Source organism: Pangasianodon hypophthalmus, chromosome 24, assembly GCF_027358585.1.
Source record: "Pangasianodon hypophthalmus isolate fPanHyp1 chromosome 24, fPanHyp1.pri, whole genome shotgun sequence".
In the NCBI taxonomy this organism is placed as follows: domain Eukaryota; kingdom Metazoa; phylum Chordata; class Actinopteri; order Siluriformes; family Pangasiidae; genus Pangasianodon; species Pangasianodon hypophthalmus.
Genome location: NC_069733.1, coordinates 11252384 through 11268625, shown reverse-complemented (window position 1 = coordinate 11268625; position 16242 = coordinate 11252384). Strand labels below are relative to the sequence as shown.

The 16242-nt window shown below is 38.8% G+C and overlaps 1 protein-coding gene across 1 annotated transcript in view; it reads right to left on the bottom strand.

The window, feature by feature from the left end:
* Positions 1 to 1354: 1354 nt before the first annotated feature.
* Positions 1355 to 16242, bottom strand: part of dapk1 (death-associated protein kinase 1) — a 70665-nt gene continuing 55777 nt past the window's right edge. The window contains exons 19-26 of the mRNA XM_026931274.3: positions 13620 to 13697; positions 12964 to 13180; positions 11475 to 11660; positions 10539 to 10736; positions 8351 to 8489; positions 6894 to 7014; positions 5546 to 5734; positions 1355 to 4582 (exon numbers count right to left, since the gene is read on the bottom strand). Coding sequence (XP_026787075.1) covers positions 3317 to 4582; positions 5546 to 5734; positions 6894 to 7014; positions 8351 to 8489; positions 10539 to 10736; positions 11475 to 11660; positions 12964 to 13180; positions 13620 to 13697 — 2394 coding nt within the window. The 3' untranslated portion in view covers positions 1355 to 3316. The remainder of the gene's footprint in view (positions 4583 to 5545; positions 5735 to 6893; positions 7015 to 8350; positions 8490 to 10538; positions 10737 to 11474; positions 11661 to 12963; positions 13181 to 13619; positions 13698 to 16242) is intronic.

The following is a 16242-nucleotide window of genomic DNA, read 5'->3' as shown; positions in this document are numbered from 1 at the left end:
AACAGTTAAATCAATAAATAGGGCAAGCAACACAAAAACAATTTCCATATTTGTTTTTATATCTTCTATTCATTCATTCATTGAAGTCTACTGGCAGGAGCAAATTATATGAACTATTGTTCATAAAAAGTATGATTCGAGTTTAGGTAATTTAGGATTCCTGTGTCATGCAAATTTTCAACAATCAATCAACTTGTCTGCATAGATGATGTAGTTGTCAATATACCTGATAACACAAATGTCAAAGGTTAGATAAAGCCACCAAAAGACGTCAAGTTGATATCCTAATGTGCCTGATGTAATCCCATTACCTGCCGGTTAAACCACTCGCCTTAATCTCCTCCTAAGGCAGCCTCATAATTTAGTGGAAATGACTCAAGATTCTCAAACAAGAACCATTGTCTTCTTTTGACTGGATCATAGACAACCACGATGTGAACTAGCATTAGGTCTGTAAGCCAACCTGGCCACAATGCTTCAGCATGTGTTCTGATGCAAATGGAACTTGTGCCTATTTTAATACATACACTTCACGACACTTATGAAGTATATTTTCAAATTCTTATAGTTTTAAGAGAGACTAAATGTGGCCTTTAAGAAAATAACCAATATGAGTTAACGCTAGCTGTTCACAGCTTGAAATTCAAGTCAGCCATAATTTCCACAACACAAACGAAGACATAAGAGAATATCCAATGCCTTGACATGTCCTGTACCAGACATTAATTATTTGTGAAAATATACACCCTGCATTTACTGTCAAAGGCTCCACCTAAGAAAAACTGTAATAATCTGTCCTTATTTTGAAGTTCTAATTTTGCTCAAAATATTAAGAATTATATAAAAGTAGGTGAAAATAAAATCCAAATATCGTTTAGATAACTAGATGAGAAAATGCCATTTATTTGTAGTAGTACATATATAAAATGACATCCCTGTATTATATACTGACAATGAATAAATATTGGGGAAATGTTAATATATGGTGAGAATTCCATAAACCTGAGAGAATATGAGAAAATGGATTTGTGTCTTGTCAACAGTGTAGAGTTGAATGGTTGTGGTGCTAAAAAGTTTCGTGCAAAAACCCACATTTCTCAAAACCTTCAAAGCCCCAACTGTAGCCGTACAGAAAAAAAAACTAATGTTGCTTAAAATTTCCAGCAGTGCACTTTTCTGAACACTTGAAGATACCTGCATGACAAGCTTATCTTTTATCACAACGTGTTTATCAGCAGCAAAGAGAGGTTCAATGATATCCAATCATTGTTTTTCAAAAAAGAAACTGGTAGAACATGTGATGTTCAAAACAACTTTTCGAAATCACTGATTTAAAAAATAAACACAGCCAAACTTTATCAGGTAAACAATTTATTATAAAAATGTACTACACCGTTTTAAGGAAGTATTAAGGACATGGCATTCAGAGACATGCTTAAGGAATATAATATAAATAGAAGAAACATTTTGTGCAAAGAGATGACTGTACAAAGTCTTTAATACGCCCGGTTCACATTCCCACTTATGAAACCACAGAGGTTTTCAAAAAGAGGAAAAGCATGAACCTCAACAACTGACTGAAAACAGAGAAAAGAGAATGCTCAATAATACATAAGACAATCACAATATATAAAAATGTGCTTTCTAGAATAGCAAGTACGCACATTTCCCTTTTCTTATTTTATTTTTAACTGGGTAGCTGGGAAAGTAATGGAGATGTGATAAAAACTACAATGGGATTGTTTGGAAGTTCATGGAGCCTCCTGGTGTCCGTCGTTTTCTTTGTCTCTCGCACAAGGTAAGTGAGAGAGAAAGAATGTGTGTGTGACACCAAGACAAAGTTTGCCACTGTGGTTGACTGACACAAGAAATACATTCAGTTCCATAAGAAAATCAGTTCTATATAGTACAAGTATGATGGAATGGGAGCTAATCCAAGCTAAAGACTCACTCGGATGAGGGCACGTAGTTTCTACAAGTCACTGATCTAAATGAGACTGAATATACATTGTCTTGACTGGAAACATTTCACAAAACCTTTGCTCAATTTCAATCCATTACAGAAAGGCATTCTTTTGGTTGAAGTTCCACTGAAAAGAGCACCATTAGCTTGTAAGTGCATGTCTGAAACAAACTGTCTGAGCTCCTCATGGACGCTGTTAACACACAGGAAATAAAGGATATATTAAAGCTGATAACTGTAACAATATTTAGAACATGCTTCAAAACACATGAAAAAAAGGAATCACATTAATAATACAAATTGCCTTGAAACATTTTTTTTTTGTTAAATAAGCAAGATAGATACAGCAGCCTAAGAGCAATATTTAAGGAACGTCGTCTGTATCTGTATTTATAATTAAAACTCATGAAAAATGAAGCATTGTCATAGCAAATCCTCCGGTTGTTTTCAAAATTAAATGGCCCTTCGATTCAACCAGAGGATTTTTCATGTCAAAGAAAAGCTCAAAGCATCTTGTTTAAAGTTTTTCCATTTACTTTCTATGTTAATTCAAACCCCGTCTATAGGACCGTACCCTTTAAAATGTACCTGTGGTATATAAGAATATTTTAAAAATATTAATTTGGCTACTGTTTGAGAATAGGCTAAAATAACCCTTTATTTATTTATTTATTTTTAAATTTGAGTTAAATTTCCAGTGTGGATACAGGTACAGTTTCAAGTTGTATGCTAAAACTGTTAGCATAAGAAAATATAAACTTGAGAAAAAGATGATAGTAAACTGCACCTTTCAAAACCTCAATCGCTATCAAATTAGCAATATGGTTAGAAAATGGATTTCAGAGTTGATGACTGAAATACTGACAAGCCCAAGTTTATGGCTAGAAGACACTGGGTCTTTAATTCAATAAGGGGCATTAGGCAATTTCAAAATGGCTCATAAAGAATTGGCTTTCTATCGTAAAGGCACTCAATTGCTTGAATCATTACCAAGTAACAGGGCCGAGCACTTAACTATGCAGCCTTTTCTCAAAAGGTTGTGTATAAAACCATTGCCATACATATCTAAACATATAAAAGAATCCGAAACTGAGAAATCCTTAAATTTTCCTTGATATTACAATGCTGTCACTTAAAAACAAACAAACAAACAAAAAAAACTTGAGCTAAAAATGATTCTTAAAGTAGGCACCCTCACAGAAATGAGACATTCAGAAAGAATAGAGCAGGAAGATTGATGTGTACAAAGTATCAAACTTCACAGATTACAGTCTTATGTAACACAGGAACTGAAAGATAACAACACTCCACAGGTTAAATTGCACATGTTCTTCCATGCACACAGGTGGCGCTCTAGCGTGAGATGACAGAGCTGATGGAGTTGTAAGACGTCCCTCCATTGCAGACTGGGCCGCAAGGTTCTGGTGGAGTCCCCAGACTGTCCATATTGACCCGGAACACGGGTGCTGCTTTTAACAGAAAATCAGCTGCGTCACGGCGGCCAAGTTCTCTTAGCTTAGCTACCAGGACACCAATGGTAGAGTCTGAACGTTGGCTCCACTCATAAAGGAGCGCCACTGTTGGGCTTGGGACAGAAAATGGGTCGGCCGGAGGAGTTCCATTGGTGCCGGGGCTGTACTTAGCAGCTAGCTCACTAAGGCCCAGGTTCATGGCTAGAAGACACCAGTCCTTGCCAAGGGTGTCAGGTGGGTCAAGCATGCGACTGAGCTTACGTCGAGCCAGGAGGCTAACCTCAGCTACAGCTACATCCCCGCCAAGGGTTCCTTGTTTGTAGACTTGGGTGCAACCTAGCGCTACGATGCTAGCAAAGCTCTCCCGATAGCCGCCCATGGTGTTGGTTAATGCGTTTTCACCCCGGGCTTGAGCTCTAAAGAAGTCCCTGGGCTGGTAAAGCATGACAGGTCCGTGATGCTCTCGCAGTTGCTGAGGACTCAGGTAATGACGGGCAGTTAGCAGGCCTGGTAGTGTAGCAGCAAGCAGCCCTTCTGCCATTCCACACAGAGTATCCAGCAAAGCATAGCATCGGCTACGTTCAGACTCCGGTCCTCTCAGCCGTACTTCCAGACCTTGTCCATGATTAACTAGCAGTACTAAAGCATCGGCTCCACCAACTCCTACCCGTGCACCTCCGGTCCACAGCCTAACTTCCTCTGCCTCGGCCTCCGGTCTCTGCTGCCTACTCCATCGACAAAGATTCACCTGGAGTTTGTGGAAAAGGCCACAAGGGAAAGGTGTCAAGTGCTCGGCTGGGACTATGCGGACACCTCCATACAGCAAAGAATCCTCCACCTCTTCATCTGCTTCATCAGTCCAGGAATGCTGCAGGTCACCGGTGCGGATGAGAGCGGGCACATCCACCATACCGGGGTTGGCCAGATCACGGGCGCATACATCCATGGCGTCCAAGACTTGAAGGAGCTCATCTACATCCCCCTCAGAGACCAGAGTCTGGAGCTCTTCCTGGCGGTAGCGCCCCCTGTAATGGTGGATGGCTTTGGGAGTTTCGATGGAGAGGAGCTTGCCGAGAACATTGGTGCAGAGCCAGCGGGGGTCTAAGAGAACCACGTCTTGGACAGTTTCACTCTGTATGATGTTGATCTAATGCACAGGAAAAAAAAAAGAGAGAAATGGTAAAAATCCCCAAGCAGGGCAGTGCTGGTCATCTCTTTTTCTTTGGAATACTAGAGCATTGGTGTAGTATTAAAACCAGATAGAACAATTTAATACCAAATGGTAAGAGATTCAAATGGCATTATACTGCCATCTAGTGGACAGGAAAATATTTTTTCCCCAGTCACTTCACTGTAACAGCAGTTCAAGTCCTTGGTTGAATAATTGTTTTAAAAAATGTTCAGCAGAGCACAACATGAGAACATTCTTACATAATATGCCAGATGACTAACCCTGGCTGTTTTGATGTTGTTACACTGCTAAAAACAGTGTAGGCAGTGTAATTGGAACAACAGAGGGATTGCTATTCAACCAATGCCACCCACAGCTCATCCATTAACATACACATAAATATATAAGTGATGCATATTTATAAACATGTTCTGAATATGCATGAGCTCAAAACCATTCCTACTGTCAGTTATATATATCTGGCACCCAAATTTAATAACACATCAAATAAGTGATATTTTGGTATTATTTTCGATGTTATAGGCATGTGGGGACACTGTACAATTAATTTTTTTTTTTCAAACATATGCTTAACATACTACCCCCCCTCAAAACTACTGGCACCCCACAAAATATCTTACACTGAATATATTGGGTGAAACCTCTCCTGGAGAAAAAGTACCACGTGTAATGCAATGTCTGATGAGGCTGGAGTATGCTTATGTGTTTTTAGAGGTGGTGGAAAATTTGAATTTTATACAACCATTTTTTCCATTCTCTCGAAGGATGTCAATAATTCTGGCATTGACTGTATATGTATGTCGTGATTAACGTGATAAACAGACAATCAGAACAGGGTTCACTGAGTGCAGCACATGATATGACATACTCGAATACACACAATACTCCCTCTTTCGACACACACACACATACACACACCTCTCCCATGCTGTGCAGCTGTAAAGCTAGCTCACGCAGGTCCTCCTCGCTGACCAGAGGGTTGATCTGGTCCTGTACATCCACCACAAACTGCTGCCAGGACATGAGCTGGTTTGGTCCAGTCACTTTACGCCATGAGGGAAGAGTGGACAACAATTTCTCTGCTAGCTGAGTCATTGGCCTACAGCTCTGAGAAAGAGAGGAAGACAACACGGGTTTCACAAGGGAATGTTAAACAGCAGAACCGTCATGTTTCTTTCATTCCACCTTCTTTAGAAGAAATGGTTCTTTCAATTGCTTGTAGGTATGAGGCAGTGTTCTCTCGATCAGAAAGGCAGATTAAGTGGAGACGGCTGCAGGTACGTGTAGGAGGCGAAGAGAAAAAGTGGTGTAGGAGGAGAGGAGAGAGGGTCTCATTACAGAGAATGTGTAGGATAGGCTTTGTGCTTTGAATACAGGCATCTGACTGTGTATATCTCTAAGAGGAGAGGACTAGCAGGCCTTATTATTAAGAGTGGGTTGATATTGAGTCATAACATACTACACTTACACACAGACTCACAAACTCTTAACAACAGTAGGAAGGACATTTTTCAACAGAATTATTTCATACTGTTAGCAGTGACTAATGGCCTTCCTCTAAAACAATGGTATTGATGTTACAACTGTGATTAATAACATTTACAAAGCTTTTTATACTACACGTAGCTCTCATTTTAGGCTAATACATCTTGGATGGTCATGATATATCAACGTTAGGTAAGGAGTCATTTTAACAAATGCGGTGGTAAAAACCGACCAGTCTGCCTAAAGATATCTAAAACGTTGCTAGTGAAGTGTGAAATTCTCACACAGTTTGCTTTTTCAAGCTTTGATCAAGTTGTTATATAGCTATGTGCCTAATCCATTCAGTCTGTAATCAGATATAGACTATCAAAATATCTGTAAGGCTCCACTATCAGAATGAAATCATTAATTTTCTCCCTTTTCACTTTTGGGGGTAAGCAGACTTTACGTCATGGATGAAATACATGCAAAAACAAACATACTTTATTTCAGGAAAGTCTGTAGATTTCAGAACGATATATAGTGGAAAATGTCAAAATTTCACTATGTAAAGTGTGTAAAGTTTTCCCAGGCTGCCACACATTCATGAAAATTCCCGTAGCACACACATTACACATGTCAGTAGTGCAAACTTCACAGTTAAATAAATAAATAAATAAATACCACAGAAATACTAAGTACATGCTAGAGCATTTAAAGTGTAAATATCAGAATCGTTAAAAGCCATGTTCTAACAAAACCACACACCCTCAATTACAAGACCAAAACAGAAGGCTCTTACTGAGACGATGGAGTTGCGCAGCTCTAATAAGAGGTTCCTTAGTAACTTCATGTCTTTTGAGTTAGAGGCTCCAGCATCCATTATGAAGAGCTTCTCAGCTATTTGCAGATCATTTCCAAACCTGCGAGAGATTAAGATCAATTTCACACAATTAAGTATTGAAGACCTTCAAAACTTTAATGGGACGTGCTTTTTTTTTGCTAGGCAAGACTTTTGAAGAACCTGTGTACTAAGTGAACTACTATGAGAACAACATTAGTCAACACACAATAATTTGTAGAGCATTTTTAACTATAGACACTGTCACAAAGCAGCTTTATGGAAATGTAGATACCTAATGAACAAGCCAGAGGAAAAACTCCCTGAGAAAACATGAGGAAGACACATCGAGATGAACCACATTCAAAACCCTGTGAACTCATCCTCTTCTTTTTTTAATCTGACTTTTATTACTGGTCATAGTATGCATATCATTCATTTTAACTGATCTCCTCATGTAGATGAAACTGAAACCGATGTTTTAAGAAGAGATTCTTCCCGATTACTCTTAAAGTACACAATTGTTAATGTTTTACTAATTCTTTAGATATTTAGTAATATGCCTAATGTCCTTGTCACATCAACGCCGGAATCAGTGTCCAACTATGACTCCCAGTGTACAATGCGGCCTACAAACATGGCTGCCAAGGACTACAACACCCATCCATCACAAACTCTATCACATTCACCGTCATTCTGAGTGCACGCACCTGGACTTTATTACGCACTCACAGTATATAAGGACTCTCACTTCACTCTCATTGCGAAGTATATGCTCAGTGTCTCGTACCTGTTGTTAACAAGCCTATTGTATCTTGCTTTCACATATCTCTGATGTTGATCCTGTATGCCCATGTGGTTTGTCGATCACCTGACCATTGCTTGTTGTTCGATTATGATTTTGCCTAACCCTTTGGATTTGTCTGCCAGCTATATAAATAAAACTTCAGTTACCTGCATTTGCATCTGTTCCTGTCACATGACAGTCCTACTATTCACTCACTGCTCATGTTAAGATCAAGTGATCTGTATTGTGTGTACTGTACAGTATGTGTATTTGTTCTGCATTTGGTATTGTCCCATATTTATGTCCTCTATTATGAGGGTGTATATAGGTCATGTACTGTTAGACTATATGCTGGTGTCCTTTGTTTGTAGTAAAGCTGCATCAATGGCACTTTTAACCAGCCTCAGCTGCCTCACCTTAAAGATCTGATGTCTTCAGTTATGGAAAAATAAAGCTAATATACAGCTATAAAGCCTACTTGATTTTAAAGAGCTGAAGCTAGTTAAACAAAATCATTATTTTTACAAAGACAGACTACTTTCCACAGATCTTAGTCATGTCGTGTAACGCACGGGTGAATGTGAAGGGTAATCTGTGCATTTTAGATACAACCTCCCTATAACAATCTTACCTGTTACGGACTTCCTTCAGTAAAGATCTCTCCTTGTCATAGCTGAACTCTCCACCAAAAGAGCGAGGCAGGTTTGCAATGTCGGCGTGAGTGGCCACCAGCACCACGTGCAGAGGATTTCTGATCTTCCCTCCAAAAGCTAGAAACACAGCAGAAGACCATTACATTACCATTCAAGACTGTACATTACCATTCAAGTAATGAGAAATCCAGAATCTGTCTTGCAGCCTAATGGACTGATAGTGTTTCTACAAAATGTGTTTTTTACAGCATAGAGCATAAAGAGTGCAGAGCATTAATGATTACTGCACTCAATCCTGTTAGAGATTGGTGCTGGAAGTACAATGATGCTCTGTTTAAGTTGCTTTATACCGCAGTGGTGCTGAATTCGCAAATCTGAAAGTATAAATACTTTCAGTTGTAATAATAGGTTCGTATTAATGCACTCATTTTATTACATTATCGTTTCTATAGTCATTCACAGGAACTGGTATGGTGGATGATCTATGTAATTTAAGCCTAACAATAAATGGATAAACCACTGTGTTGTGGAGTCTCGAGTGTCAGAGCTTTCTAACAGTCAATACGTTTTCCACCACAGAAGAGTCTTCACGACAAAAGGTTTCCATTTTTTGTCTCGATACTTTTCACAGAAAATTGAATTTCATATATCAGCTGCAAGAGAAAGCAATGACGAGCATACAGGCAATTCTCTGTATTGCTAGAATTACACTGTGATTACGCTTCATCATAAATTATTACGGCACTGGTGTTTTAATGGAGGATTTCATGCACAGTATTTATTCTTCACTCAAACCCAGTTCATATATCCAACTTAACATATGAAACGACCTGCCTAAGCAAAGAGAGGGAAATTTAATTTTGGTGTCTGTGTTCAGCTGATAGTGAGATCTACTAAACACACAAATCCAAAGCTAACAATTTTGTCCTATTTGTTTTTGGATTTGGAAATAAGTAGAAAATAAGATTCTCTACTCACTACTATGAGTCCCCCAGACATGTCTTTTGACTGTTTCTAGCTATTAAAATACAAAACATAACCAAGGAAATGATAATGTGTTTGCTAAAGGGCTGAAAGCATGACCAAGATGATGGCAGATAGCAACGGTTGCTAAGCAGTAACTGAGGAAAACACGAAACAGAGCATGGAATCTAAAAAATGTCAACACCGTCAGAAAATGTCAACTTTCAGAGTAATTTGTAATTTTGGAATCTTCTTGCACATGTGGTGGGCACATAACTATTTGAATATTCAAACATAATGTAGTAGTACTACACGTACTTAACGTACTTATAGTAGGTATATATTACATAATAAAGGAAATTATACATAAAGTTGGACTACAAACCGCCAGAGCAGCTTAAATATGTCTCGGCATAAATTCTGCAGGGCTCTGGAACTGTACCGGAGAGGTGAACAGCAGTACAAACGATATTCCCTCAAGTCAGGTTTTGATGATGATGGTGGAGAGCACTAACATTTCACTCGTGTCTCCCAGACGTGTTCAGTTGAATTGAAATCTGGTGAAGGCTATATCATATGATTTACATCAATTTCATATTCAAACCATTGACTGAACCCTCGTGCCCTGTGAATGTGGGCAGGCTCATCCTGGAAGAGACCTCTACTATCAGGATGGAAATGTTTCATCATTAAATCATTAATTTAATTGAACATTTATTTCCAAATCCATTCTGGATGTTCTACAAATTAGAGGCTTTCATTTGGATAGTTGTGTACTTGTGTTATGATTCTCAATTTCCATAAATTAACCCCTAAACCATTAAGTGACTTTTATTAAATAAGGAATTACAAGTCCTTATTTTGCAGCATAATCTCTATATATCACATGCACAGCCTGTGTTCCCTGTAAGGACAGAAAAACTATTGATATCAAACTCAATTCTAATAAAAATCTTGAAGTCATGATTTCAATCTTGGACACACAGGTCACTGCTGAGAGCTCCTGATGTGAATTATGAGATGAAACAGAATTAACATGGTCTTAAAAAAGGATTTCCAGCCGTACATAGTCTGGTCCTACCTTACCTGCTGTAGTAGTGTTAAAGAAGGCCTTCAAAACATGCTCTTACTTTACTATCTTACACACATAAACTCAAAACATGCTCTTACTTTACTATCTTACACACATAAACCCAAACTCACCGATGTTGTCCTCAGGCAGCGTGAGAGCCTTGAGACAGTTGAGCCAAAAGGTGACATGGCTGAGCTGAGTCTCATACGGCTCCTCCAGGCTGAACGTCACCAGGTGGATGGCTGTACTGTCATTGGCCGCAAAATAGTCGTAGGTGCAGTAGTACACTGGATTACCAGAGAATTCCCACACGCTGAAGTCTCCAACACCTAACACACACACACATGTAGACAGAAATATTCAGACAATTCACAATTTCCTTAAATCTGAATTTTTTGACTCCTTATTTTCCAACCTAATCTCTATCTACTACATCCATAGCGTATACATGCTGTACGGAGAAAAGGACAGAAAAATGGTTTAGTAAAAAATCTAAGAGCAAGCATTGGTGCGGTCAATCAATGTTTATGGGAATCACATATTATTCTAAGACACTTTCATTAATTTTTCAGTCAAAGGTATTTGTTCGAAATCTCTATATAAATCCTTTGAGAGATAGCACTGTTTTTTCAGAGAGTAGAATTTATATTAATGCACTGTGCAAACACAGAAGTGCATTTTTACTGTACTGCTGGGATGTGCAATTAGAATGTCTTACAATGAGCCATATCATTCAAGTGTAATAGTTCTGAATTAATTATATAGTTGCAGAATGTATTTTCTAATCTGGGGTCATTACCTATACCCTACAGGCAGATAAAGGTAATAATTCTATGTACTCTGACAGAAAACTATGGATGCTCATAACTTAGTAATGACACATGAATAATAAAGACACTATATAAACTCTGGCAAATATTTCAATTCATTTAGCAAATCATTTCTTGATACAATAAAATGTTAGAAAGCATCTCAGATTTGTATCCAGACTATAACATGACTCATGAGGTTTTATAATAAAAATACAAAATGAGTGAGGAAAATCAGGAGGACAGTGGGCGTCTAACCGTTGACGTTGGCTGTGTGGATGTCGATGGCCTTGGTGGCCGTGTCATCGGCTGTGTTCAGGCTGCTGTGGACGGGAGTGAACACCTCCAGCACTCCTTTAGTCAGACTGGGCTCGAACATCATACTGCGACTCCTCACACTCACATTCTCACAGCCTGGATACAGGTTGGAGATACTCACAGAGACTGGATGGGAGTAAACACACACACACACACACACACAAATTTAATAAACACTGACAAATCACTGTAATATTTTTTAAAGGATTAAGTTTAGCAAAGGATTATCCTGGTAATTGTGCAGTAACAACCTATAATCAGAAGGGGGCAGTACAATCATTCAAAATCCTTTAACCTCTTAAAATCCCGTCTTATTATTCGGTGATCCATTACAATTTATTTACTATCTTAAATTATTTAGTGACTATAGAGAGCCTAACAGGAAAAAGCATTGTTACAAGAGTGATGAGTGCAAGACTGTATCCATAGATTTTAAGGGGTTAAAAATCTTATTTAGTCTAAAGACCACAAGCATTTACACCTATGAGTGAAAGTGCTCAAACAACTGAATTGTATTATCTATGGCTATGTGATGCAAAGTACAGAGCGCAAAGTCTACAGTGGGCGTGAAGTCACCCGGCAAATTTTTAAATCACTGTGCTAATTACTATCAAAGATGATTATGTAATAATAATATATATATATATATATATATATATATATATATATATATATATATATATATATATATATACACATATATGTATGTAAAGCTTTAAGAATGTTCCAAAGAGATCCTCAGTGATTATCACACACTGCCCTTACAGACTTACAGAGTGACTGACAAAGCAGGTGTGCGTCACAGCACACGATACCCAGGCTTCTTTGATTTGCAAAGACAGACCAGGAATGACATCACTGTGGGAAATGTTACTCAACCAATCCGGCTCAGACTTGAGTCAGGTTTGGAGCAGTGGAATAACAGGCAGCAGCTCTACAGTCAACACTCTTATCAGTGTCACCCAAAAAAAGGATTTTTTTTTTCAGGCTTCATTCTTACACCTGCATGAGGATTTGGAGAATGTGTTAGTCACACTGTGCTGAATATTTCTACCGCACTCAACAGTTTCCACAGAACTCTTTTTCTTTCCCTGAAACTTTCATTTCCTTTTAAGAGGCTTGGTTTCATGACGGTCTCTTGTACAAGGAAATGCACTGCATCTGCTGTGTATGTGTACTAAACTGAAAAATGATCAAATTCAGAAATGTAAAATGAAAGATGTTAGGGGCTACGGATACAGTATGTTTAAAGTTTCAACTTCTTAAGCAAAGGGCATGTACAATACTACTACTTGCTGCTGTTTGGTCTGCCTACCAATAACCAAGAACCATCTACTACTCTGAAAATCCATAAACATTCCACGCTTATTTGGGGCGGTTCTCAGAAGCATGAACAATGGCTTCTTTGGAGTGGCAATGCCTTTCATACCTGCAGGTTTGGATGTGGCAGGTGAGGCTGGGTGTCTCACAGGATTGGTGAGTCTGGGTCTCCTACGCCTAAAGAAGCTTCTCAGGATGCCACACTTCAGAGATTCTAGCAGCGTACTCTTCCCAGAACCAGAGTGCCCGAACAGTTTCAGCTTGATCCTTGGCTGAGGTGTCTGAGTGGGTCTCAGCTGCTGGATGTAGCCGCCTTTGTGGTTGTCCTAGGGGAGCAATCACAGAGGAAATTAAAGGAAGCCATTAGTGCACATGGAACCAGATTTAAGCAGAGTCAAAAAAAAAAAAAAAAATGTTGAACAATATATTATGCATCTCAGAGGCCGAACGTGACCTGCGTCTAATTTGAAAATCTGCCTACAGCATTAGTGTAGGTGTAAAGAATGCAATATTAGAATAGCTTATAAAACCAGGACCCAACCTAAGAAATTGTGATAGTTCATCACAATTATTCAGCCAATTGCCATTTATAATAATAAAACAACAGAAATCAGTTATTATAGATTATGAGCCTACATATGCACAACACACACACACACACACACACACACAAACTGTGATCAAAGTACAATTAATTAATGCAGAACCACCAAAAGCAATCAGTTTCATATGTGTAGTTTAATGATGGGATAACAAAGCTCAAACCTTTTTCAGTTTGGCCAACAGAAGTGCTATATGCTCTTGCTGTTCTGCAATTGCCACTTCCTCTGCTGTCTTTCCATCCTATAAAAGAAAAAAAGAAGAAATGAAGATGACAAAAAGAAATAAGCTTCAGGGAAGAATGATGTGAGCTGTCCAGATGAGCAAGGCTGAGAAAGTAAAAGTCCATTAGTGTTCTGAATTACAACTCAGTTTCCCTATTACAGAGCTCTGATGCTACTATAAGAACAAGAAGGAAGAAGAAAGAGAGAAAAAAAAAAGGGTGTTACATCCGAACAGCGAGTCCTTGATTCGCTATAGAGGTCCAGAAGAAGGATGATAGCTGTTAGCTGACAAAGACAATGGCAGATTTGGGTTTTTTGTGACTAAAGACAGACTGGATTTATGAGCATAAGGACAGCGCAGGGTGTTGGGAATGCTGCCTGCTAATAGGAAAGGCCAAGAGCATGTCATACACACACACACACATACACACACACACACATACACACACACATACACACACACATACACACATACACACACACATACACACACACACAAAAACCTCAAGGGCTTACAGAGGAAACCAGTAAATCCTAAGTCCCCACACTAAACACCCTTCTATACAATCAGCCAGCACCTGAGACCACAAGCATACTGCTAATCACACAGCTAAAAAACAGCTGTGGTTCTTTCTCAAAGCTGCACTCTGAATAGACAACGTTCTCCATTACACAGCCACATATACACACTAATAAACATTCAGTCAATGTGAGAGAGGTGTGAAAATCCATAGTATAACCACAAGTGAAGAGAACAGAATAGAAAAGAAGGGTTAAAAACCACAGCTTTACTGTGCTAGAACATAGCACTAGCTAATGCTTTCTTGATAAACAAAAAGCTTTCTTGCTAGCAAAAATGCTAACTAATATATAGTGTTTGAGTTCAAACTATTTGCATATAAACATGAATGTGAGCCAGTTAACTAATACCACCTAACCTGACAGGATTTCTGAGAGGAATTTTAATAAATGTTTCTAATATTAACTACCAATGCTAGCTATCTAGCTAGTATAATCTAACCTGACAATTAGGGAGAAGAATTTTACAAAATATTCAAAAAACTTCATAATTTTAGTGTGAATACTAGAGCTAGCTAGCTAAGGGAACTAGCTAATTCTGAGGGAATTCACTAGAATATTGCTAGCTATCTAGTGAATGTAAGCTAAGACAGGATATCTTAGCTCTTTGTTTGCAGTTATAAAACTACTTTTGAAGGTCAGATGTCTTTGCAGAAACGTGTGAACGGCATGTGTCGTGTGTTGAAAGCCACATCTTTGTCCATCAGTCTTCCTATTTTTACTCCCATTCTTTTTATAATGTATTCTTTTCCATCTGCTTTATTTCTCAGGCTAATGCTTGTACAGTACCCAGTGAGGGAGGTATTTTTCTTCATTTATGGGCGACTAGATGTCTCAAAACATCTGAAGGTGCCTTCCAAGCTGAAGACTGAGGTAAGTGCTCATAGAGGGCAAGACTCCTCTGACACAATGAGGCTAGGGTTCTCATACTGACAGAGGAATACAGATTGGAAAGCACACAAGACACAAACAGACCAAAAGACATCCTTTAACGTCCATGAATAGTGTATCAGCCATCAATGTACATTAACAAACACAAAAACACAATACTGAATCCAGTACTATGTCAGTTCCTTAGGACAGTGTAACTGCATGCTGGCCTGGGAGCGCAGTGGTGCCTGACTAATGAGGGCCAGTGAGAATTAGTGATGGGGAACACGGCTGCAATGACATTCGGAGAGATTGGGTAAGGCTTGATGTCCTTCACGTGTTGAGCGTAGATCTACAAAGAGAGGCTGAGTTGTGCTGATAATTGATGTGCTTTAATTAAGCCACAGAGTTCCGAGAATCGCTCAAGGTTGACAGAACAGTGGGAAGATACAGACCTTTTCTCTTTCCATCACATATACGCACAAATCATCTGCACATGATCGAGTGGATGCATAATGCCATACACAAACACACACATTTAAGGAGACTGTTTAAGCAGCATCAATAACACCTGCTCCCCAGGGAAAAGCTTACACACACACACACACACACACACACACACACACACACACACACACACACACACACACACTCTACTGGAAGCAGACACTCCACAGTCGATTACATGAATACAGACCCAACTACCTCAACCTGTACTGTTTTCATACTTCTTCAGTCACACAGTCATAATTCCACTATAGAACTGCATATAGCCAGTAATAGTGAGCAATCAGTGCTTGAGAGCTGAACTACATACTTAATTGTGTTCTTTTAGGAGTCATTTATACCAAGGAAAAAATAAACTGGAAACTCAATTTCACATGCGCCAATTAGCTTTCCCTTGACTTAATCTTATTTCCTAAGCTTCCGCAGGGACTGGATTTCAGGTAATGGAAGGTGAATGTTAGTGCACTACAACATTTATGGAATAATTTAATAATTGTATGTAAGAGGCCCTTAAAATACCTCTTACGCACAGAGCTGAATACAGATAGAACTGAACATGACTACTTCCAGATTGTCATACTGATACCTTAGAGAAGAACTACAACTTC